This window comes from Asterias amurensis, chromosome 18 (assembly GCF_032118995.1).
Source record: "Asterias amurensis chromosome 18, ASM3211899v1".
NCBI lineage: Eukaryota > Metazoa > Echinodermata > Asteroidea > Forcipulatida > Asteriidae > Asterias > Asterias amurensis.
Window position 1 is genome coordinate 790,505 of NC_092665.1, and position 27,649 is coordinate 818,153.

The following is a 27,649-nucleotide window of genomic DNA, read 5'->3' on the forward strand; positions in this document are numbered from 1 at the left end:
CACGCCTATTGGACCAATATATCAGCAGTGGAGATGCGTCAACCATCAAGAAGAATGTGACATTTAACCACGCCCACCAAAAACAATCAATAAACTTGGACGTGACGTGCACGCCACTCAAATACGGCCAAGAAATCATCAATGAGAGTGTGTCTTTTGCCCACCCAGAAGTGAGCGTGTGAATGCAACCACACCCTAGAGAAAGGATGACATTAATTTGACTTTATCAATTGGTTATGTAGCTGTTTAGCAGAGTAAAACAAGCTAGACTAAAGTAGTGTTGCTTGCGTGTCAAAAACTATAAGAGCAGACACATTTATTATGTACAGTTTTGAATATAGTATTAGTTGGTGTTACCATGGAGCTTCCTCCATGGTGTTACATACATCGGTTTGTAATTTTGCCATACTGTTAACTTCAATATGGTCACAACTATAAATGTGTGAATAACTATTGTGTTAGTGTTGGCTACGGCACAGATGACATTATGTGTAATGTTTACAACTCTTCAAAGCCATTGAGTCACCACAGTCGCAATGCAATGTTATCGACGCGGACCGTGACGTCGAGGGCGCACTTGTCACATGGAAACAGCTTCTTCCAAAAGAGAAAATATTTGTATGTATACATACAAATAGTGAACAGCTGGACGTAATAAAAAGAACGTTTTGAACAATGAAGGCAGCAGGACTATCATCTCGCTATGACAACCATATCCAATCACAACACTTCGTACAACACCCAAAAACATTTACACGGATAAAACAGTTTATAAATTAATGGTCTTCATTTTTGTTTAAATAAACTCAAACATGTATGAAGTGAAGGATGAGAATGTGACTGTGGCAGTGTACATAGTATACGATAATAAATAAAACAGTAAAAATACTCATTATCTCGTAAACAAATAAAAAATGGTTATAGAATGGTCTCTGTGGTACCAAAACATGGGGTTTGTAAGAGATCTTCAAAAGCGTCTTTGCTCTTGGAAGAAGGTGTGAAGGGCTGCCAGGTTGGCGCAGTGGTGACTTTTGTATCGACCTTCACCTCTAGGACCCTGGTTCGAATCACGCAAGGGTCACTACGTGGATTAGGTTTACAGTCCCTACTGCTTAGGTTTGCCATGATTTCATTCTCTGGGGTTTTCCTCCCACAAAGTGAAACCTCTTTCCTTGTCTTCTTTCCATTTGGTTCTTGACTAGTACAGTGATTGAGTTCACTTTTTTTCTGAGAGTCCTTGCTTCAAAATCAGAAGGGAAAACAATGAAATGAATCACAGGTCTATATAAGGAATATTGATGGAGATAACTACAAGTGCTTTTGTCTGCTCAACTGTTTACATTGTGCCTGTTTATTTTTGTATTTAGATAGTATTTTTATTAAAGAATAAAGGCAAATATCAATTTTCGAATAATAACTAATTCCAAAAATTAGGCCTATGTATTAACGTAAAATAAAAACACAAGGGTGCTTGCAGTGTGAATGTTTGGTTGGTTGGTTGTTTCGATTGATTGGTAACATTTACTAATTTAAATAAACTGTTAATTAATAGTTGTTTTAAACCAATACTAAAATCATTCAGTCAAACATAATTTCATAAAAAACACAATTCATCGTCAACACGCGTGCCAAGCGAATAATTACAGAGGAAAGGAACAATGCAGATCAATGATTAACTTTATGTCTTTTGGACCATTTTGTCGACGAGGAAATACTCGATGGATTTATACATCAGGAAAATCACCAAAATGTGTCAATGGACATAGCTTGTACTGCTTTGCTTCGGATTTAAGACATTGACACATTTTAATTATACTGAATAATTCTGTGGATACCGGCAATGGATATACCTCACTGGATATAATATACCTCGGATAACCCCACTGGATATACCTCACTGGATATACCTCACTGGATATACCTCAATGGATATACTAAACTGGGTATACCTCATTGGGTATACCTCACTGGATATACCTCACTGGATATACCTCACCGGATATACCTCACTGGATATACCTCACTGGATATACCTCACTGGATATACCTCACTGGATATACCTCACTGGATATACCTCACTGGATATACCTCACTGGGCCAAGGGCCTACCTCGCTGCAAGTACCGTACTACAGCGCCCACAGTCTGTGTATAAACCACCAAGTCTTCGTTGAGAAAGAACAGCACATCACGAACATTAATTATTGTACAGTATAACGATGTATAACATAAAAATGTGGTATGCTGTAGTTTTTATAGTTTAATTTAATTACGTAGTGAACAGTTATTTCCATGGCAACCACAAACAGTGAACAACTAATCGGGACATTTGGATGTGAGCAGTTCCTCAGCCTTCTACAATGAAGTAAAAACGGCAAACAAATCTTCAAACGGGAACCTGGAATTGACAACACACGAGGACACTATTGCAAGAGTGGTTTCTTTTAATGAACTTTGACTTTATATAAAGTAACAGAAATGCCAGTCGTTAAGGACAGTGGCAAGGACAATTTTCAAAGTGTATTCCGCACCCCGAACAAGCTAGACGATCAAGCGCATAACAAAAAACATATTTTATATGAACATTCAACACCTTTAAATTTGAAACAGTCATGAAAACGCTTAGAAAAACATGAACAACATAATATAAAATTATTGTCGTTGATAAATTTAATAGAAGTTCAATAAAAACGTATGCGAAACATCAGATGAGTGGAAAGAGATGGGTTTCGTGTGCTAGTGTGTAACAAGACAATAAATAAATAAACTTAGGTAAAATAATAAGTAATGTAAACTTAAGAATTCGGTCAGAGTAGGTTGAGGTTGTTATTGGTCGGACTCGATCAAAGAAGGATGCCTGTCTTCGTTGTCAACATCGATCACATCATCTCCTCTTGACAAGGATTGTATTCCTCATCCTCAAGAATGGATAGTCTGACTACTTCTTCACAACTTTCTCTTTCTATGTCACAGTTCTTAAACTCTTTTCTTATACTTTCGTCTTCCTTTGAGAACAAGTGTTCAAGTTTCTTTCGTCTTGTCGAAGGGAGAGGACACCTTCAAGATGAACAGGGATGTAAGCTTAACCCTTTAGTCCCTGCACCGCCCGAGTTTGCTGCAAAACCAATTTCTCAAGATTCTTGCAGTAAATTACTGGAATCGTAGTTCGCATTTTAAAAGATAGCCATGGCTTAATATGTATGCACAATTTTTTACCATTTCGGTAATATTTGTATAAAAGTACAAGTTCTCATGGGAACAATAAATGCCTCTCGTTAAACGGCTACGGTAATTTTTATGGCGAATATTTTTGTGCACGGATGAAATGGACACAATAGCTTTTCAAGGCTTTTATCTCGCTCAATGCTCATACTGATTAAATGCGAAAGCGTTATCTTTCGACAATATCATCATAAATGATGAACATTTTCCTGTTTACTAATGAGCGTTTTTTTTTTTTCGTAAGAGCTAAATTATTTCATCATCATTAGCTTCGACAAGTCAACTGTGAAGGGAGAATTAACAACGATCTATAACAACTAAATATATTAACAAATGCGTAGACCTACTAATGACTATCGAGTTTTATTTTGATGTTCCGTTTTTTCTACAAACACAAGCTAACGAGGTTTCCTCGTACCGCATAGAAGCGGCTGGGCGATACAGTGGCTAAATGGTTAACCAATATGGGATACAACTTTTACTTGCAGATCATCTCATTGCATCATTGCATCATTGTCGAGCTTGGAAAAACATCAACGTAATCAAGGCTGACAAAACATGCCTCTGGAACAAAAAGGAACCAATTTTGCAAAGGGAAACGTCATCTTTGATAGTGGCACAGTGTCACCTGGAATGTCTGGGCTTTCCTCTTGGTTTAATGTACAATTAAATAACTAGGTCAAGTTTAAACGTAATAAATCTGAGAGTGAGAACTTGATACGAAACGAGTGAGTGAGTGATTCAGGTGAAATGGCTGAATCAGCTAAAATGAATTTTGAATGGTTGAAGGTGAAAGTGTGATCGAAATAGTCAACGCACACATTTGGGCGGGGAGGGGGGTAGGTAAACAATCAAATGTACAATACCTTTACAAACATCAAACATAACTCATTCAGTCAAACAGACAACAACGTCATTGCGTTAACACGTGACATCACTAAGAGTTTGCGTACTGCGAACGAGAATCAAAAACATTACGTCATCGCATGAGCACTGCGCAGGAGTCTCAATGGATCAATCAGGATTGCGACTGAGAGGATTCAGAGTCAGCTCATGAATACCCATCACCCACTCTTGAAACTGGAATTAAAAACATTACGTCATCACGTGTGCCTGGATGCACCAATCAGTATCGCTACTGAGGGGATTCAGAGTCAACTCATGAATAACCATCCCCCACTCTTGAAACTGGAAATAAACACTACGTCATCGCGCGTGCCGCAATGGATGCACCAATCAGGATCGCGACTGAGAGGATTCAGAGTCAACTCATGAATAACCATCACCTGCTCTTGAAACTGGACTTACAAACATAACGTCATCGCGTGTGCCTCAATGGATGCGCACCAATCAGGATCGCGACTGAGGGGATTCAGCCTCAACTCATGAATAACCATCACCCGCTATGGAAATTCACGACACTGTCCTTTGCATGAATGTGGATAAGTGATTGGACTATGAAGGATCTTACTCTATGGAATATCGAAATGTGTGTGGTAGAGGTTTGTTAACACTTAAATGCCACATAATGTGAGAAATGCTAACTAATTGGAAAGTTATAATATTAAGCAATGCAAGGATAATAATGTATTGTGAAAAGGGTGAAAGTAATAAAAAAGTGATTTGTATTTTAACTAGGAAAGGAAAATAGTTGTCGTTCAATACAGTATCTATGAGGGAGGACAAAGCGGCGTCACTGAAAATTAATTGCGGTAAAATAAATAAAATAAAATAAAATGAAAAAATAAAATAAATAAAATAAAATTGCACAAACAAAATAATCTAACACCTGGAGAATGTGGCCGGCTATTCGCACAGCGTACAGTAGGCCTACTCTATACCGGAATACCAGCTTGGGAAAACAACAGCGTCATTGGTCAAGGAACAGTGTACTTTATAAAATTCAAGGTAATTAATTTCACGAATGTTTTAGTTATCTTATAGGCCTAACTTTAGCCTTTGGATTTTCTAAATAATTATTCCCAGTAGGCCTAGGGTATTTTTATATCACAGTTACAGGCTTAGTTTATAGTGGAAAGCATAGGCATAATAATTGAGGCGGTTTGATTTTGTTTTCTCTTTTCTTTTCAAAATGATTCATTTTGAAAAGGAAATAACAATAAATAATTGATCATGACAATAATTATAGGTGATTTAAAACCGGAAATTAAATGTGTGGGAAAATGGAAGAGGCCGTTTGAAAAATATTATTATTATTTTTATTATTAGGACTAAAGGATTTTAGAAATGATTTTGATCAAAACAATAATGTTGTAGTTTGTACACTATTAAAACTTGCCAATCACTGAATAATATTATCAATTTTATTATACATTTTGAAGGATAGGCCTATCTTAAAAGATCAATCGAACAACAATTGTTTGCAGACTCAGAAAAATTGACGATCCCAAGTGATTATTATTGTTATTTTTTTCCGTGACTTCAGACTTTGCTACCTAATAAAAGGAGTAGGACCGGGACAATAACGCATACAAAACAATTACACCAGAAGGGCAGCGCGCCCTCATGCGTCGAATCCTGACCAACTTTGTTTATGTTACGGGGTCAGCGCTGGTATCCGGCTCATTATGTATGTAATTTTATGTGGGCTATTAGATATCAGTGCCAATGAAGACGGTAAAACATGTGTGACATCCCTGGGATCTAGAGCCAAGAAAAAAGATGCTGCAAGAACGCATCACTGAACATCATCTGCTAAAGCCTAAAGGGTTTTAATGTAAACATCCGCCATTGCGTTTACTTTGTAGGTGGAGATAGGCAGGAGTCGCCTAACAATTCAAAGGACGGTTTTCAACTGCATACGTTTTGCGGACTGGCATTGAATTTGGATAATCGGCAAATTAATTAAAAGGTTGGTGTATTTGATTAATCGTAATTAATTAATCATTAATGTAAAGGAACAAGTTCAAGTGAGGTAGAAACAACGGAACGTAGGCGGCGCCTCCATATCATAATTATTAATTAGTATATAAATTATAAACAAAAATATTTTAAAATTAGGGCCTAGTTAATTATTCATCATTTATGAATATTTAATTTTTGTAATGTATGCTTAAATATTGCATTTCATTTATTGTTTGTGCATTTGTGTGGGGAAAAGTTTCCGTATGGCGCCACCACTTTTTCATTCGAAATAAAATAATATAGTATCTAAATTACCTGATTGATATATCCCTTTTTGTAAAAATGAGTGAAAAAGTGGTGGCGCCATACGGAAAGTTATCCTTGTGTGGTAATCAACGCATCTATGAATGATCTAATTTTCTTCCTCCATGCTATGAATGATCTTGTCTTGTTCCCATCCATCAGTCATATGTCACACTTTTTAAACATTTAAAATGACTTATTTTTAGGATACACGATACAGAAGTACAAAAAATGTAATTTTAATTTTGTGACACTATAAATAAGTAGTAGCACTGTAAGTGTAACAGTAATAATATGCAAGTCCAATTCTGAGTCTTAAAAATGTAATTTGATTCAGATTCCGAGTCTTCGTACTGTCATGACTGTTAAGAAATAGCAATAACTTTTACAAGTATAACGCACACATCCACCGATAGAGTGACCAACCAAGGTGCCTTACATACTTACAAATTTATAGGTACATGGAAAACAATGACCATAATTATTACAATGAGTGAGAAAAGTCCTGAGACGCATGAGTTTTAAGCTGAGATTTTAAAGTACTTAAGGAACAAGGCTATGTTTAATTACATAACAATAACAATAGTGGCTTCTCAACATAGAGCGCTCAGGTCTGTCGTGCATGACGCTTGTGGTAAAAAATTCATTGATCATTTTGACTCGAGTCTGAGTCATGTTCTGAGTCAGGGTTTGATATGAATCTCCAAATTGTAATAATAAACAAGTTCTATGAGATGTATTCCTGAAGATGGTATCGAGCGAGTGGCAAAGAGGGATCGAAATATACTCTCTTAACAGTTGAAGGCGTCATTTCAGCAAGCAAACATTTCCCTTGAGATTAGATGCCCACCCATACCTGTAGCAATAATGTTTACTTAGGTCCCCAACCTGCTCGATATTTTGACGCCATTTGATTAATTTGTGGGGTCAGGATCACACTGCGAGTGCAATAAAATTGAGTGGTTGGTTTTGCATTGACACTTGTAACTGATCAGGTCTGTGTTGTAAGAGCAAGTTGAATCAATATGTATCTTGCATGTAGAACATACTTACTTGAAACGGCTGCAATCTATACTACAGTGCAGGTGCAGAAATTCTTTCTGAATATGAAGGCAGACCTAGTTCAAATTTCTTTTAAAAAATATCATACATTATCTTGAGTGCACACAGTTTTAGTGCCGAGCAGCTTTTCAGAATCTTATGTTCGGCAGTCCAGGCCTGATGCTCCGCTGAGACAACAATTTTTGTTTGTACACATTTCTTACTTTCCCACTTGACTTTTTTTGGGAGGTCATTCTATCAGAAAACAAAAACAAAAAACTTTATGATCGAAACGTTGAGTTGAAACCAAGGGTTCTTGTCTGAACCACACCAACTCATTTATAGATAGTCATTACATGGTGTTTCCGCAAACTTTTCCATTAGGGCCGATACAACACTTTATTTCATTAGAAATCAATGAAATGTAGGTGGAAATAAATCTCCAAAGATTGCGGCTTAAAAGCTGACTTGTACATCACTTGGGCCCTGCTACACCCATGTGTTAAATCATTATTATAAAGTTATTATTATCTAGTGATAACTCTACAAATAAATGGCCATCTATCTCACAACACATTAGGCCCTACCTGTACAATGTAAGAACTTACATGGAAGCACTTCAGCTGCTGTTAATTAATAATGAATAGCATGTTGAAAAACTTGAAGGGAATGTGGGTTTAGATTGTGTATCATGTCTTAATCCAATAAAAAGAACGTTATTAGGCCCTATAAAAATCCACCATTACAGAAACTGACACACCTGTAGAAGTTTGAGATCGATTGGCCATCTGGGTCACTCGAGAATAGTTAAAAATAGATAACAAATTTTGCATGGCATTGATGCCAAAACAAAAATGAATAAAACACTCACTGAGCGATAAACTCCAAACGCGAAATTAAATTATTTATTTCTCATCAAATATGAAATTTCAGACAGAAATATTTCAAGGGATGTTTGTTTGCTATCATCATCATTAGACTATGTAAGTTTTATGTAAATCTGTGATCTTCACGATTTTTGTTTCTTACCAATTCTGTAACGTTCTTTTAAGGATAATGTTCCTGTGTGATTACCAAAATAATGTTGATGATATTGAATCACAACGTCTTTGAATTTTAAATTTTTGACTTGCTCAAAAAATTCCTCTGGTGAATGTAGACTCCTGAAAAACAGTTATGAATTTGTCTTTAAAAAAATACATTTTGCACTGCAAGCTACCTGACAATGTACATGATGAGGCCTAGGTATTACTTACTATCTAATTATGTGTGCATACTGTGTGTGCCGTTTTGTTCATTATGTGAGCATATCAGATCTGTCATGTATGTAGTGAAGCATACAGCATGTACAGGGAGAAATTCAAGGAGTGAAATAAAATACAGGCTTTGTAATCTGAGGTCTTTATTTAATCATCCTGCCAGATCTTTTAATTTTAAAGAAAATGTTTTTTTATATCGAATAAACTAAGCGGACAGTATACCCCCAAAATCAAGTTCCATTTTAAAAACCATTTCAATGTACGTACAGTAATAGGTAAATAAACGCAGATGCCAGCATATCTGCATGATCAATGCTGAACATCTTGGCTCAGGGTAATGACTTGCAATCACAAGGTTGTGGGTTTGAATCCTACCGCTGATTTCACAATGGCTAGAATCCAATATACTAGTTACTGAATCACAATTTCTTGATTTGTGGAATTCATAATCAACGTTTGTATGAGAGAGATTAGCTGTTGTTTCCCCAGTGTAGGAGTGTGCAATGCCTAGCGCTGGTAAATTCTCCCCTCTTGTGATTTTATTAGTTCTTATTAAAATATTTTATTGTCAAATGTATTTTGAACGCTTGTCTGCTTTTAAAGGCGTTCCTGATTTGATTATTATTAATATTATCTTGTTTTCATGGTACGTGGACTCAGAGATTGTACATCTTTAAGTCTTGAAAGGAATTCATCCCACTGACTCCTCTTCCCAATTATAGGAATCTCACCTCCCCAAGACATTTTCAACGTAAAGATAAGAAAATTTTATCTGATCTCACATGCAAGAGACAGGAATCTGTGTAGGAAATGAAAATTGTCACTCTCTTTGTACGAACACATACTATGTTCATCATTCATGCTCCATTTACTGCATAATGTACATGTAGCTGTGACTAGGAAGTATAGTTGTAGTAGGGGATATTGTATCTTGTCTGCGAAAAAAAACACACGCAGAAAACAGTAAGTTGAAAGTACAGCATAATGCAGAGATGAAGTAATTAAGAAAATTGGAATTCTTCTCAATGCTTCTCTAAAGTGACAAGCTCTTTCCTCTCACAGTCGTCATCTTGATTTCTCCGATCCGTAGGGAGCAGAGCTCAGCGTCCCTCAGTCAGACGGCCGGTCAGTCGAAGCAGATGGGAAGATTGTGTCGTAGCTTCCTCCTCCTATTCCATGTCCGATCTTTGAGCCGCGTCATTGATTAACGGCAGACAGAGAGGGATCTTAAGAATAGGGGCAGTTTGTGTGATCAACATCTTCGTCTGAGCCACGGTGAGGAGCCTTAAAGGAGGCTGAGAATCAACTTCTTCCACAGGGCAAACCACTGGCTGCTGGGGCGGCCATCTTGAAAGCTGGCTGGGAATTATAAGGTGAGGTTTACACCATGTAGTAGTCAGTAAAATGCTAATTGACTAGACAGCTGTTACCATTGGCTTCCTGCATTGAATACTGTGCTGTTGAATCTAGGATGAATTCAAAAACAGACTTGGATCAGAGATAAGTTTTTATATTTGTAACATGAGTTAAATAACAAATGTTGACAGCTTATTAGCAGTTGTCATCACTTCACACCAAGGTTTTCTCCCCAAGATTTGTTTAAACTTGGGGTGTCCGAGGGGCATTCGGGACCAATATTTTGGGGTTTGGCCTTTGAAGCAAGCTGAATTGAAACAAGATCATAAATTGTATATGAATTGAAAACAAATATTTTTCAGTTGGTGTTTATCTTTGGTTTTACTCTGCAATTTTGGGGCATTCTGAATAGTCTTATCTCCGGGTTCTCCCCATATACAAGCTTAGCTAGCGTATCGGGCCCCTGGTGTAGTTTGAATGCAGATACTACATGTACTGCAGATACATTTTACATGTACTAACATCATTTAGAGGAAGATAGAATGTTTCTGATTGCACAAAGGTGTTTTTAAAAACCGAGATAAACAACAAGTAAAAATCATTCCAAAGACCTTGTTCAATTAAGTGTGCTTCGACCAAACATCCACTAACATTCATAATTTGAGTCATGAATGCCCCCAGAATTTGATCTAGTAAAAGTAAAAAATAAATTGTGCTGTTTTGTGTATCGGCCACAAGTTACGTTAATATCGGATTGCAATTTTTACATGTTGGCTCAATACATATATGCATGTCGGCTCGATTATTGTATCTTGTGCAGAAGGGGGAGAACTCCCCATCAACGTACAAGCAGTGCATGTCTCTTGTTCTATTTTTGTTTTTTATATTGCATTAAAATCCTTCAAGGCAATAGTCTCATCTGCAGTCCTGATTTGATTAAGTCTTTGTCCACCGGTCACGATTCCATTAAAAACATTGACTGCTAACTGTTTTGTCTAGCCATCTGTTTCAACCATTTAAATCACACGCGTTTTTTGTCCCAACCATGTTAAAGGGAAACATCAGAAATTTCAGGAAACTTTCAGGAAACGTCTTGAAAACATTTTTTATTTCTTAACCCCCCTTTTTTTATTCTTATTCTGTTAAGGAGCTTTGATCTTTTTTTGAAAAGGCGCTATAATTTTTTTTATTTATATTATTATGAAAGGGATGTTTTGTAATCACTCTTAATATTGATGGCAATAAAACTTATAACACGTAGACTTGCTGTGGCCATGCGGACAGTTCCCCTTTAATTACACAAATACTTGGTACAAGCCAATTTATATCCTCAATTGAAATCCAACCCACATTTTAATTGCTTTGTGTCAAATCGCTGGAATATCAGACTTCATCCCGCCGCAAACAAACTGAACGTTCATTTTTCAAACTCAATTCATCAGTTTGATTCTTCAATGAAGCGGTTAATTAGCATTTTTATCACAGCTAACTAGACAGTGAGTAATTGTACTTGACATTGAAGTTGTTTGTAATGGGTACATTTTTCTTGATCAATTTAATTGGATAATAGTACCAAAGCAAACCTTTTGAGGCTGTTTGGCATACATGTTGTTGTTGTGGTGATGTTTGTTTGTTTGCTGGTTGTTTGGGAGTGTTTGCTTGTTTTGTGTTTTTTAGGGGGGGGGGGGTGTTGTAATGGGGTCCATTTCACCATTATGAGAATATTCTGACGTCAATTTGGCTGAATGCATTGACAGAGTCTGCTTTTTAGCTAAAAAAGAACTAATTTTGTAACTTCTATAGCTTTTAAAAAAGTACTTTTTACTGAGTGCTTGTAAAGAAAGAAAACAAACTCTAAACAAATTATACTTGGACAATGCTGAATAAATCGCCATGGTATGACCAGTGTTATAAATGTTTTACACAAATTTTGGAAGCAACATTGCATGCCCGACCGACTCCATGAAATTGAGCCAATCTGAAGAAAATTATTTATACATTATGTCTCAATTTGTCTGTGATGATTGCCATGTACGTACTTATGATTTATTATTCCATAGTGCAAAACAACATCAGCCCACATGTGCACAATGCCTCAAATTGTAGATTCCTGGATAGCTCTCATGTGACCTGGCTTTGTTGATTATATTGTGCGTGGGCGTATTAATCGAGAAGCAACCCAATAGAATGCATACAGTCTCTTACATGCAATGCATTGATGCTTTGCTGATTATTTCATTTATTATGATTCTGGCATGATACTGTGTTCCATCATTAAAGACATCACAGAACTACCTTTTGTTAGAAAAAACACCTTGATGTTAAATTTGTACGAGACAATTTCTAGAGGCATGACCAAGGCAAAGATGGCCTTATTTCAAAGAGCTGCTTAAAGGAACACGTTGCCTTGGATCGGACGAGTTGGTCAAAACAAAAGCGTTTGTAACCGTTTTTTATAAAATGCATATGGTTGGAAAGATGTTTTAAAAGTAGAATACAATGATCCACACAAGTTTGCCTCGAAATTGCGTGGTTTTCCTTCTACTGTGCGAACTAACATGGTCGGCCATTTATGGAAGTCAAAATTTTGACCCCCATAAATGGCCGACGTGTTAGTCGACAAGGTTAAAGGAAAACCACGCAATTTCGAGGCATGTTTGTGTGGATCATTGTATTCTACTTTTACAACATCTTTCTACCCATATGCATTTTATAAAAAACGGTTACAAACGCTTTTCAAAGACCAATTCGACCGATCCAACGCAACGTGTTCCTTTAAGCCCCAATTAACCAAAAAGCACAACAAAATGATGCCCACTAGAAAAAGGGTAACCACCAGCCAAACTACAACCAAATATTTGCTAATGGCATCCTGCTCATTTGTGCTTAGCAGAAATGTGTCAAGCAATATTGTCTGCTTAGCATCTAAGTGTAATTGGGCCCAGGGGCTCTTGCCTCTATTCAAATTTTGTCCATGACTGATTGGTAACTGCATGATTGGTAATAATAATAATAACAATAACAATATTTAATAACACTCATTTCTTATTAGCACTTATCACATTCGAGGGCACCTCAAAGCTCATTATTTTGTTTACAAGGTCATGTATGGAGGTTAGTTGTACGTACATGGTTTATACATATTTGTAGCTTCAGTGTTCAACGGTAAACACATTCCACATTTTCTCAAAAGAGAAAAAGAAAACCTGTAGTACAGTTTATGAGAAGGCTTGTTACACAATTCCCAAAACTTATCCCCTGGTTTAGCATGGAACACTTTAATTAATGCCAGGGATATTTTGTAAAAGACAATGAAGTCTCTACGTACAAGTATTGACTAATCAGATACATGTACCTGGCTTAGTGAACGCTCCTTTTTGTTTGATGTCGTTCAGCCTTTTTGCCACGAGCCGCCTTGCTCCGTGCATGCATAATTTAGTAGGAAAATTCATTTCCTTCGAAACCTTGGTTCGACCAAAACAAATTTGATGAATAGTCCCTAAATAGCAATGCATCATGTGTTGTGTTTGTTCAGGTATTTAGTGTTATTTTTTTCTGGTTTCAGGATTTTCTCCAAGTCTCTTTTAATACGAGAAACTACTTTTTGTATTGCAACTTGGCGTGATGCGCGATGCGCTTTAAATACATTATCCCGATCTAACCGTTTAACCTACTTTTTCAAAACCCCTCCCTCCCCCTTTAAAAGTGTATGAAGGAAGATGTTGTATTTTTTCCACACTTTTCTACATAGAGATGCTTTCAGGCCGAGACCTTCTAACGATTCACCAAGACTTGCCACATTTTTCAAATCCCATCACTCTGTCACTGACCATGGTGACCATATGAATTAAAAGTTCTTTTTTTCCGGTGCAGAGGACCTAATTGTAGAATTAAGTGTTGACCTTTAGACGTGATTGTCACATTGTTTTCCAGTTCTTTAGAAAATCCTACTTCAATTTATGTAATCTTGCACATGACTCAGCCCTTGGTGCTTGACATGCTTGCGGGCATACAGACTAACTCTGCATTCTATGAATTAATGAAAGATGAAGACGTAACCATGGCAACTCAAAACCATCTGGCTGTTTGCTCAGAGGCGACTTGGGATTGTGTAATAATCCAATGGCTCAGTAGGAAAACCTGTAGGTCTATGGTATGGTGTGATAATGGATAGATGGGTATGTGTACGTACAGTGTACACGCAATAATATAATACGTGTGCATATGATGTGTGCATTTTTAGTCCCATCGGTGTATTCAAATGATGTACCAAGGCATTTTCAATTTCTTTTTGAGTGATTTCTACTAAACATTGAAAGGGCACCAAGGCAGTGACCATAAAGGGAGTTGCCTAAGGCTTAGAACAGTGTATGTTGCTCTGTGGCCACAGATCAATGTTATCAATTGAACCTGGTTATAAATATCATACATGTACAAGTACATTTGTACCGATGCTGCCGCGAAAACCATGAATCAAATATGATTGCGATGAATAATTTAACGGTAATAAATTGTCTCTGTGTCACTATGCTCTCATGTTGAGTCGGCCCCTGCCACAGATATTCAACCAACACTTGGACTTCACTGCCTGCCCTTGTGATATTATGAACATGTTTAATGTAATCGCACACAGATGCATTTAACAGGTTTAAAGGGTTTGGGTACTGTTTGTATACACAAAACACTTGTAATGTCCACAGATACATTGATGATGGTTGAAAGCTTCCCTTAAAAAACTACTTGCTGAGGTGCTGTAGTTTTTAAAAAATGATTGAAACAACGTCGCAAGAATAGTTTTTGTCTCAGAAGACAAATTTTATTTTAGAGAGTACAACAAAACTATGCGACTCTCCTAAAAACATTGCACTATGATTAAAAAAAAAAAATCCCCCCCACAAAAACTTGACGACTAATGAAGCTGAAACTTCTAGGTAAATTATATTTAGGCTTACATCTTCATTCAGAGTGAGTCGGGATTCATGTCATGGCCAAAAACTTGATCTGCAAAAGGTAGGCCTATCAAATCCCTTAAGTGTACCATGGACCCATTGGGAAATGGATGTACATGTGTGCACTTGCTGCGTTCGTTTTAATTTCATTCGGGACGGTATCGCAATGGCATCGATGTGTTCGCTGAGATGGTTAGAAATTGACCTGTTACAAGACGGGATCACAGGTACTTGTATATGTAGGGACACGGATATCAAATGGAGCCTGTGTAAGGCCTGCTAACCTGATTACGTCCACTTTATTTGATTTGTGTAAAACTGTGAGAGAGAAAAAAATGTGATGTTAAATGGTACATGTATGTACATGGTAAATTCATACTATTAGTAAAATATGAAGCAACCCAGCTGTAAGTAATAGTGTCTCTCGATGTAATTCTTCAGAAAGGGAATGATAGAACAACAATAAGCTTGGCCAAATTTCATAGAGCTGCTTAAAGCAGAAAATATTGCTTCACACTCCCTGCCAAGCAGAAATGAGCAGGATATCAATCACATTTATGGTACTTGTGCAATTGTAGTAGTTATTGGCTGGTAATCTTATTTTAGTAAGCATAATTTTGTTTTGCTTAGCATCTTTTTGTGCAACTCTGAAATTTGGCCATGGCCCAGGTCCCCATAACTCTGTGTGCATATTTTGTGTGTGCACTTAAACCATGTAAACAATACATGCAGGGATGTACTACGCCATATGGGCAAATTTATATTCTACGGGCTAGTCAAATATGCAGCTATTGAGCTGTAAAATAACAGTGATGTCACTGATGTTATTCGCCGTGTTGATGGTTGAAGTGAATGAGGCGGTTTCTTCTATCCTCCAGTGGGTAGATTGTGGATGAACAAACATGGCTGCAGGGCTTGGACGAGGGTTTCGCAGCCAATCAAAATCAACAGTGGCGTGTGTGTTTGAGTGCCGTGGTGAATCGTAAACCCTGTAGGGGTAATTGTTATGTGTGTACATGGACTTGTTGGTTACAAGGGTACATCAAATATTTGGATTGATTTTTCAAAAATTTCAACATTTTGTTTGTGTTGCATTGTGAACTATAATAAAATATTTCATATATGTATTTTGTCCTTTAGCTGGTTAGTGTTAAGCATGCTTCAATGCAACAAATATAGTTTAAAGCCATTGGACACTTTCGGTACAGAACAAAAATTAAAATTTAACAGATTTACAAATAACTTACAGGGTTTACAGAATGGTGAAAGACTTCTCTTGAAATATTATTCCATGAAATGCTTTACTTTTTGAGAAAACATTAAAACAATATCAATTCTCGATATCGAGAATTACAGATTTATTTTAAACACATGTCATGACACATGTCATGACACATGTCAGGCCTAAATTTTCACAGGTTTGTTATTTTATAATATAAGTTGTGATACACAAAGTGTGGGCCTTGGACAATACTGTATATCGAAAGTGTCCAGAGATAATTTTCAGTTAAAAATTATCAGTACAGAAAATAGAAAATGCAACTGAAATTACCATAAAAATTACATTTAATTCAAACAGGTATTTTTCAAAATTGTATCTTTCTCTGTATTTGAAAAGATACATGTAGCGCTCACAATAAGTTTATACGTCAAATGAAATGCACTCATTCTAAAATATATCACATTTCGAAAATTTGTTGTTCTTTATCTGAAAATGAAAACATTTTTTAGCTCAGAAAAAAGGGTTTACCAGCATATGCACCAGTAATCTCAATGATGCACAGTTTACAAACCTGTGAAAATTTGGGCTCAATAAGTCATCAAAGATGCAAGAGAATAATAAAAAGACTGAAAACATCCTTCCTTGTCTTCTCCATTGTATTGGGTTCTTGGCTAGTTCAGTTATTGAGTTTGCTTTTCTTAGAATCCCTCGGGTTTCACAGCCAGAATAAATGAAACGGAATTAAATGAAATGAGTCACTAGGCTGCTGTTGGGTTTTGTTTTGTTCATATATAATTGTAGTTGTTTGCATGGTTGAGGTTACAGGCCTGATACTTCACAGAGGCAACGGAGGTGGTTGCCTCAATGCTCTTTAGACTTTGTCTTGGTGCCCTTGAAATGCTTCAGTAGAAATTTACAATTTCCTCAGAGTGCCCCAAGGAGAAAATGCCTTGGTGCCCTTCCCCTTTCAAAAACAAATACTTCAACAAAGGCGATTGCTTCTATGCCCTCTAGTCATTGCCTTGGTGCCCTTGAAATGCCCCAGTAGAAATTTACAATTTCCTCATAGGGTGCCCTTGACCAAAGAGTAAATTGCCTTGGTGTCCCTTGCCCTTTCAAAAACAAAGCATACAGGCCTGAGATTGTGACCTGTGTATCACGCCTCTGGATAATGTCACCCTCTCTAAACTTATCATCATTAAGCGGTCGTCACTGAGATCTGCAGTCGTCACACAGGAATCTTTCTTCCTGTTTGGGAGGTTCTCAATTTCAAATTTTGTGTGTCTGCGGAACACATCATGGTTCTCTGGATTGGGTTTAAGGTTCAAGGTTCAAGGTTCATTTATTTGTAAAAGTATAAGGGTTCTCCCCAGGTTTTTTAGAAATTGTTCTGGGCATTCTGGACCCAAATTTAAGAAGTTTGGCCAAAGGATGTTGAATTGAAATGACGTCTTCAGAGTGTTTTCTACTTGGTGGTGTTTTTCTTGGTTTACAATTTCCTCATGGGGGCCCTTTCCAAAGAGTAAATGCCTTGGTGCCCCTTGCCCTTTCAGAAACAAAGCATACAGACCTGAGACCCAAATTTAAGAAGTTTGGCCAAAGGATGTTGAATTGAAATGATGTCTTCAGAATGTCTTCTACTTGGTGTCGTTTTTCTTGGTTTTAAAATTTGCCCTAATGTGCATTCTGGGGCATTAGTACCAGTTTTATCTTGATTTGTGTATCTGCTGAAATTTGCTCACAATGTACATGTAGGCATCAGCCAAAATTTGTGGATCAGCCCAGTACCTTGTTGTATAGAAAACCCTGCTCAGGTATTAATTTCAGTGCAGTCATGCATACAGCCTGATGGCTAAAATGTCTGACATGAGGAACGGATTACCAACATCTCAGTAGACATCCAAGAATAACATTTCAATAGTGTGGGTGTTTTACACCATAGTTTCATCTTGTCAATCGGGATTAAGTAGCTGGCACCATGTAAGCAACCCTGAGCAACATTCATGCAGCCTTTCATACTTTTGTAATTTTAGAGATTTAAAATACCCCATAAGAAATTAAAATGTTCAATTCAATTCATTTCAAGGTATTTTATTCAAATATTTGTAGCCAAAGGCTAAATTACAATTGAATTTACAAGGTAAAAATCATCAAGATTACATACATTAAAGGGAAATATACAAAACATTAAACCCACATAAAAATTAAATAAGAATAAAGGAGATTGGCAATAGCAAAATGGGCATGGAATAAATAACGCCTATCAAAAAAAAAAAAAAAGTTCCCCATTTACTGCATTTTGGTGCCCATGTCATTTCTTACACTCACTGCTTTTTATAAAAGAGTAGGGATCAACTTTTTGTCTCTGTTAACCTCAGAATACTGCACTAACAACCTATAACAGTATGTCTTTTACAGATGAAATCCCAGCTGAAATCCCAGTTTCCTTCCCTTGGAAAATCATAAACAGACCCTAAGTCAAAAAAGTTATATAGCGCCCTCTATCTGCAGAGATGTTTGGCTGATTGTTCTGTGAAGCTGCTGCCCTCTTTGTTGACTTAAATGCATTCAAGAAATGGCTTGTATCTCTGTGTACTGCCCTCCCATATGTAGAGCTACTACTGGACATGCTCGGTGGTCTAAAATACATACAGTATAGCATGAATGTGCTACAGAGTTGCACCGATTTGGGTTCAGTCCCACCCGAACCTAATAGATTGTTTTCCAATAGGACCTGGGGGAGGGGGTGGTGCTTTTTGAACATATGAAAAGTAAATAATAAATAATGTGGAATCAACTTAATTATTTTTATTTTTTTATTTTTTTATTACTTATTTTTTTTTTTATTATTATTATTATTTTTTTTTTGGGGGGGTGGGGTTGAGGGAATCCACATGACAGGGCTTTTATTGTAGCTCAACTATTTTTACAAGACCAGGGGTCGATTTCACAACGACCCGTGCTAGGAGTAATAAAAACTTGAGGCTATAGTCCTAATAGACGAGTTACTTGTTCTAACTCGAGATAAGACTAGTCTTGAAAAATCTTTGAGAAACCGACCCCTGCATCACAATGAAAACACCATTTAAAGCACAGCGCGACAAAAAAGTTAAATGATTTTCATTTGACTTTATACTGTTAAGAGAATATTTTGAGATTGAATCCCAAGTAATGTTGTATCCCCAAAAAGTTCAGGTTAGTTTCATTGGTAATCTTCAACTGGGTTAAAATAATCAAACAGTTAAAAAAAAACAGAGGTAGACATTCCCTTTAAACATTTATGTCATGTAATTCTGAAAAGATGGAGCATCCAACATTAAATATATCTTACTCATATAACAACATTTGCCATATTACCCCAGATAAGTAAGATGTCCCAGTGGAAATCATTGCACAGTATGTTTTAGCAAACCTACGACCTAGTTGCTTGAAGTTCAAAGTACTAACTTGTTCACTGGACCCCTGGGTCCTCAATGTGGTGGGTCTTTTTAAGTGGTGCCCATGAGTGAAGTATACTTTCTTAGCTGGCGACCAATGGGACTGATTAAGTGATGACAGAGTGGGGTCACTGGTAATACACATACGGGCCACCAGGGAGGAAGGGGGGGGACAGCTACATGTAACCTGTTTCACATCTGCGTGACAAGTTGAGGCATCAAGACCCAGATCTTGTGTCTATCTCTTGGGACTTGCCTTGTTGTATGAAACATCATAAATCTTCTGTAGACAGGTTTTTACTTATTGTAATATTCGTGTTTCTCCTAGGGTTTTTAAAAACTTAGAGGAACTTGGTAAAATTTGTGTAAGTTTGGCAAAGACCATGAAATGAGGTCTTCTGAATGTACTTGGTGTTTATTATGCCCCAGTGCAATGAGGATGCGTTATTTTATATGTTGTTTTTTCTTGATGTTTTTTTTATGAAGGTTCATTATTGTTTTTTTTTAAGCGTTGGCTGAAATTTGCACATTAAGGCACATAAATCAGTAGTGATTTGGAAGATGGAAGTACTTTTTAAAATACAGACAAGAATTATGATTAATAATCAAAGATTAAAGAATCGCAGCAAAGGCGTCAGAAACAAAAATTACCATATTGAAGCAGACAGTACAGGAAAGCCTACATATTAGGAGACCCCTTGTCTTTCAGCAATAGCTGAACGCTAAATTCAAACCCTAACGAGTAATGGGGAGCTGTTGATACATATGTACATGTGTAGTATCAAACATTGTGAGAAAGGGCTCCCTCTGAAGTAACATAGTTTTTCAGAAACATGATATTTCCTACTCAAATAATAAAAGACTGAAACCTTTTATTATGCATCTAAAAGCACACAAAGCAATGCAACAAGGGTGTTTTATCTTTCATTAAAGGAACACGTTGCCTTGGATCGGTCGAGTTGGTCTTTGAAAAGCGTTTGTAACCGTTTTTTCATAAAATGCATATGGGTAGATAGATGTTGTAAAAGTAGAATACAATGATCCACACAAACATGCCTCGAAATTGCGTGGTTTTCCTTTTACCTCGTCGACTAACACGTCGGCCATTTATGGGGGTCAAAATTTTGACTCCCATAAATGGCCGACCATGTTAGTTCGCACAGTAGAAGGAAAACCACGCAATTTCGAGGCAAACTTGTGTGGATCATTGTATTCTACTTTTAAAACATCTTTCCAACCATATACATTTTATAAAAAACGGTTACAAACGCTTTTGTTTTGACCAACTCGTCCGATCCAAGGCAACGTGTTCCTTTAATACTCTTGAAAATTTGGCGACCAACTGAGCACAAATTTTCACATATTTTATTCTTAAGCACTCTGTCGGGATACACCAAATGAGAATACTGATCTTTGACAATTACCAAGCATATGTCCATCGCCTTTAAAGAAGAAAAAAAATGGTGGTGAAATTATTAAATTTCAATGAATGATACTAGAATCCAAGGGGGCCCTGAGGAGGTAGCTGTCAAGGATGTTGTAAATAGAATCAAGGTTTTGAATCTGTTATGGTGGGAGACTTCGATTTTGAATTTGTCATGGTACTTGTGAGTGAGTTTTATTTAGAATTTGTACTGTGGCACTTGTACATGAGTTCGATCGAGAGAATACTGTAGACTCAATAGTTAACTTATTTTGTTGGCACTAGTCAGTATTGACAAGTGGGAAATTTACTTCAGTAGGAGCTTTAAAGAGTGCTTCAACGTCAAATTCAGTTTTGTGATGCACTTATGAAAGTCAGGAACAAAGTAAAAGTTTCTTTTTAACTTAATGTTAAAACTCCAAATCATTTAAAATTTACCCAGTGGTTTACTATTTGGTATCTGAAAGAATAAGTTGAATTTGGTGATCCCCTGGCTGCCGCTTCCTAGGTTGTATCGAACTTGGGTGTGATCTCTGGCTACATGGCAGTTAATTGTTGCATGGCTTCTGACTGGCACCCCAAACGTAATGTACCCCCCGTATTTCGGTGTTGCTATTTTAAATAATTTGTCTGTACAATTTTTAACTCATCTTTCAACCTTGTAATGTCACATTATTAAAGGAACACGTTGCCTTGGATCGGACGAGTTGGTCAAAACAAAAGCGTTTGTAACCGTTTTTTATAAAATGCATATTGTTGGAAAGATGTTTTAAAAGTAGAATACAATGATCCACACAAGTTTGCCTTGAAATTGCGTGGTTTTCCTGTTACTGTGCGAACTAACATGGTCGGCCATTTATGGGAGTCAAAATTTTGACCCCCATAAATGGCCGACGTGTTAGCCGACGAGGTAAAAGGAAAACCACGCAATTTCGAGGCATGTTTGTGTGGATCATTGTATTCTACTTTTACAACATCTTTCTAACCATATGGATTTTATAAAAAACGGTTACAAACGCTTTTCAAAGACCAACTCGACCGATCCAAGGCAACGTGTTCCTTTAAGCTTTGTGCTGCCGTTGTTTTTTTAAACAAAAATTAATGAACAAATGAATAATCTACATTTAGGTACATATTATATGTAGCTAGATATACGTACATGTAGGTGCACTGTACTATTATTTTAAAGCCAGGTCGCCATTGAAATTGTGTTGGCCGAACCAGAGCACCCGTTTTCCAGAGCACCCGTTTTTTCCAGGGTACCGGTTGTTTGTCTGATGACAAGTAGAGGTGTTAGGGTGCATCTTGGTGTGAAATTGGAACCAGTTGATGGACAGAAGAAGCATGCATTGGATACATCATTCATACATGTAGTTAGTCATTTATTGGGGTTTGTTAAAGGAACACGTTGCCTTGGATCGGTCGAGTTGGTCTTTGAAAAGCGTTTTTAACTGTTTTTTTTTATAAAGGATATGGGTAGAAAGATGGGTTAAAAGTAGAATTTTACCTCGTTGACTAACACAGTCGGCCATTTATGTTTGACTCCCATAAATGGCCGACCGTGTTAGTTCGCGCAACAAAAGGCAAACCACGCAATTTCGAGGCAAACTTGTGTGGTTCATTGTATTCTACTTTTAAAACATCTTTCCAACCATATGCATTTTATAAAAAAAACGTTACAAACGCTTTGTATATGTATCTAGACCAACTCGTCCGATCCAAGGCAACTTGTTCCTTTAAGATGTTGGACTACATTGCTCGGCTCATTTAGGTTTACAGTATCACAGGTGTGACTAATTTAGTCTGTTTTTCACCACTTTGATGAGTAAGAAAACATCAATTAATTATGTGTTAAGTGCAATTCTTTTAGGAGTTGTTTAACAACATATGACACAGTAACAGCCTGGTAATTACCTTCAGGGATACATCAAATATACACAGTTCTGAGTTTGGGCAGAAAGTGACTGGTTTAAGTTTGGGGCTTTTCGCGCAAAAAATCATTTTTTTGTGGTTCGATGATCGGTGATCAATACAATTGTATCATTACACACTCCTTCAAAGCCTACACCATCAGAAAACCTTCTAAAACCTGCAATTTCATGGAAAACAAACGGCCCTGTTACATCAATATATCCCTCTTCAAACATGTCAAAAGCCCCAAAAAATTCTTGTTCCCCTTTGAAGAAATTTGACATTTCACCCTCAGCTCATTTTCTTTAAAATATTTGTAAAAATTCTTGGTCTCTGAAACCATGGAGGTAGGCTATTTCTACCTTCATGCTGAAACTAAAACAATCCCATTCAAGGTGTTAGAGGTGGTCCCTCCACCTCCTGTTTACTTGTCAAGAGATTTTCAACATCTTGATCAAGCTTAACCCCAGATGGACAACCAACCTGTATGTTTTTGGTAGACTTAAAAGGGTCGATAAGGTTAAGTTCTCTGTCCCTGAGTGTAGGATTGCAGTTGAGGTAGGTTTTCCGATTTCCGGTAGATTGTCAACTTTTGGTTCAGTGCGTGGTGTGAATTGATCAACATAAGTCTACATAGTTGATTTCTCTAGTGTTGGGTGTTTGTCGCTTGTTCTTGCTCTGTAAATCAGATGTAGAGGTCTGCTGATTTTCATGCTGGATTTAATCTTCATTTGTAGTTGAAATGGTTCTGGGAAAGAAGGAAGTAGATGAATCTATGAGAGGAAATGCAAAGGTAGGGTACAACTAAAGCATAATCAGGCTTGAAGTTTTGGGAGCAAAACTCACTAGACTGTAGGTCTTCAAAGTTTTTACAGGGTTGGGTAAACCACACGACAGCAATTTTACTGAGATCGCTTGCTTAATTTTAGCATGGTTGTAAAATGTAGCCATGTTTGACAAGATTTTACAAGAGAATTTGGACAGTAGAACCATTTTGTCCTTTCAAACGAGGTACATTTTGTAAAATTGTACAGCCATGCTACATTTTAGCAAGGGACCCTTGCTAAATTGCTCTTGTGGGGAATGGCTTTAAAAGTAGCACCGCTCTATGGTAGCACTGGATGTCTCTGTTTATTCAGTGGAGCCAATTGTCATTCACTCAAATGCATTGTACGGCAGGTGGGACACTTAGCGCACTCATCTTTGGAATAGATCTGCACGAAGACGCTTAAAGAGTTTGGGTACTTTTTGACCGACATCAAACACAGACTACTGACGATGATTAAAGTAGAGCAAGCTAGTTGAAACGTTGAGACCAATTAAAAACTTTCTCAGCGGTAGTGAAGTTAATAACAATCCACTTAAGGCTAAAGTAGTTGTTCTATTAGATGTTTTAACTTCCACCCAGGTAGTAGTTAAAAAGCAGTCAGTTCTTTTCCAAAATGAAAAGTCTCCCTAATTTTGTACGATAGACTTTGTACAAGTACATGTATCCATGTACATGTATGCAATTTGTGAACGTGTGGTGTTTGAAGTGGGTGAGCTTACGCAAAAAGCTGTTATAAATATAGAGCTGTTGTAAAGACTAGATCATCAGTCATGTCACTTGTCAAAGATCCGTTTTCCCTGGGGGCACGGAACATACATGTATGTACATACTGGTGTTGTTTTTCTGTGGGATTACCATCAAAACAAATCCACAAGATATCCAATAACACTATTCCATTGGATACCCCCCTCCCCCCCCCCCAAAAAAAAAAAAAAAAAAAAAAAAAAAAAACTAGTAACATCTTTGATTTCTCAGTTTCCAAGGTCGGCAAATCTTTAAATCTTTTAAACCATTGGAAGATTTAGTTCAACAACTGCAACTCCAATTTGATCCAATCCCAATGTGTACCTAGCTGTTTCCCCTGAAGTAAACAGACTGTGTGGTCTGGACAGGAAAAGTTTAGTTCACGAGGACTGAAGACGAAACTTTAAAAAGGCAAAAAAAAAATTGCAGGTGGCGTTTTGTGTTTATCAAAAGGCGAACAGGTGATGGTAAGACTACATGTCGATAAGCCGATATCTAAATGTTAACAGCAATTATATAAAAGTGGGGAAAAATACATCTAATTCAACATGCATGTTTGGGTGACCCATGATCTTCAGAAAATATCCCAAAAGATCAATGAATCCTATGTTGATGTAAAAAACGAGTGTTCGTGTAATCCATAGGTTTCACCATAGAGTATGGTTTCACTCTACTCTATAACATCTGCACATTTTTGTATACCAGTCACATCTATACCAGTAATGAATAATCATGTATACTGTATGGAAACAATAAAGGATTGTTTTGGCCCAATGACCAGGGGTCGATTTCACAAAGAGTTAGGACTAGTCCTAGGAGATATTAAAAACATATGGCTAGTCCTAAGTTAGGACGAATCGTCCTAACTCGAGATAAGACTAGTCTTAACTCTTTGTGAAATCCATCCCAGGACACTACTGTATTTTAAGCGCATTAAGACGGTTTTTGTGAATTGCGCTTAATAAGAGTTTGTTTGTTTGTTGTTTTAACATGGCAATGTATTTTAAAAAGAAAATTTGCTAATTTGCCAAATTACCCAATATCATTATCATTACTAACAATACATTTGTTTTCATCTTCTAATCCCATCCTTTAATCCCATTACTAACCATCCTTTTCCCTTAATATTGTTTGCAATGCATTTAACCTTCTTTTCCGATTAATAACTCCTTAATCCCATGTTTTCCCAGTACTGATCCCTTCTAATCTAATCCCTTATCTCATAACAGCAAAGCCCACCGTCAATGGGGATGGCTGTTTCAATTCTTGGACATTTCAAACGCTACAAGGTTAGCATAATTTGGCATAATTATTCAAAATCATTTGCATACTGCTGCTGAAGCTCCGCCTATCTTAAGGGGTTGGTTAACAACAACCCCAAGTGTGCCTAAACAAATCAAAGGTTTTTGTTGCTTTCTGTGCACCTCAGCTCATCCGATAATAACAAAATTCCTGCTCAACCCATGATCATGTAGAGTTTTTCTGCTCGAGCTTTGTTTCTTCTTGCGATGGTTGAAATAAAAGCAGCTGATTTGCATAAGTAGCTCATTTGCATATATGTTTTACATAAACATTAACTTCCCATGCACTCCTTAGCCATTGAGTTGTTTGTCATCTACACATGCTTGTTTCCAGTAACCACATTGCTGTACCTGTAGCCATTAAAAGCAGACCAATCTATTAAGCCTGCTTGGTAACTGCCTAGCATTAGCAACAATAAGCTTTCGCCTGCAAGGCACACTTTCGCAGAGCTCAATGCTTTCTAAAGCTGAGTGCCACTCCAGTAAAAAAATAAGCAGGATACCATCACACTCGATGGTGCAAGTCACATGGTATTTTGGCTGGTGAACATGGTAAATTTATTCTAATCAAAATTGTTTTGTGCTTGGCTTTTTTCAATGCCCAATATCTACAGCGTGCTTAAATATGCTTAAGCACAGCATATTTTTATGCTTAAATCAGAATGACGTTACCAGCCTAAATGCCATGACATGAGTACCATCTGCCACTGGTATTCTTCTTATTGTTGTATTAAAAGCAATATATTTTGCTGTCAAAGCAAGCATACATACGTACATGTACATGTAGGCCCATCAAGGCTCTGTATGAGCTGCTGACCAAATATTGCACACTACCAAAGGCACAAGATTGAGAACTCGGGCTGAAACGATTGCCATTTCATGAAGCAAATCTTATGGTGCAACAAAAAAGAGCATTGCTATCAATGAGGTAACTAAAACATTGCTTGCTGAAATGGCACCCATAGAGCTGTAGTTCACCATTTTGTGCCTTCGCTGGCCTCTTAAGTTTTTCTGATAACCACTAGTGGTTGGACTCATCAAAATGTGGCACAGAAACAGCAGGTATGGGTTGCATTTTTGTTCCTCCTTGGGCATAATTATAATATCATACTTTTGGTTTCATAATAATGGCTAAATAGATTGGGCTGTAGTTGTTGCTTGATTGATTTGTGGAAAGTGTTCTTGCATCAACGTGTACATTATGTAAATCACCATGTTTCATGCCTCCCAGCCGCCGATTTTACGAAACTTCACGCAATTGCATAAATCCACCTGTGCAACTTATTGCTGAAGTTTAACACAAGGATTCTTGTGCAAGTGGACTTAATGCAGGTTTTGCGTAGCATTTCATGAAATCGGTTGCTGGTTTTCATGCATCATCATAGGACCAAGGTCTAGGCAAACTGCATCATTAGTCTGGTGCTCCTGTTTCATACATATTCATCGTGATCATGATGATGGCAGGGTGCCAGAGTGCTCATCTTACATTGTACCTCATGTTAAAACTGCATATGTTTGCTGCAGGCACAATTATAGTAAAATTCACGCTGAAGGCTTGAAGAATTGTGTTACATCCAGATTTACTGTTACAAGGTACAAAATGTACCATGCGAAAAAAATTGTGATAGTCGGTGATTAAATAGGCCTACAGCAGAAATTGGTGCACAAAAATCAACTTTGTGATAACCCACAATGTTGGGATACACTAGTGAGAGTACTGGTCTTTGACAATTATAAAACGTGTCCAGGGGTTGATTTCACAAAGAGTTATTAGGACTAGTCCTAGGA

The 27,649-nt window shown here is 37.2% G+C and overlaps 1 protein-coding gene across 3 annotated transcripts in view; it reads left to right on the forward strand.

Annotated features, from left to right (window-relative positions):
- The first annotated feature begins 5,857 nt into the window (after positions 1 to 5,857).
- The window catches only part of LOC139950683 (endothelin-converting enzyme 2-like), a 51,537-nt gene continuing 29,745 nt past the window's right edge, over positions 5,858 to 27,649 (forward strand). The window contains exons 1-3 of one of the 3 annotated variants that reach the window (XM_071949477.1): positions 5,858 to 6,093; positions 9,752 to 10,062; positions 25,790 to 25,849. In XM_071949477.1, the coding sequence (XP_071805578.1) occupies positions 25,805 to 25,849 (45 nt within the window). In that variant the 5' untranslated portion in view covers positions 5,858 to 6,093; positions 9,752 to 10,062; positions 25,790 to 25,804. The remainder of the gene's footprint in view (positions 6,094 to 9,751; positions 10,063 to 25,789; positions 25,850 to 27,649) is intronic. The other 2 variants (XM_071949476.1, XM_071949478.1) reach the window with 2 other exon arrangements.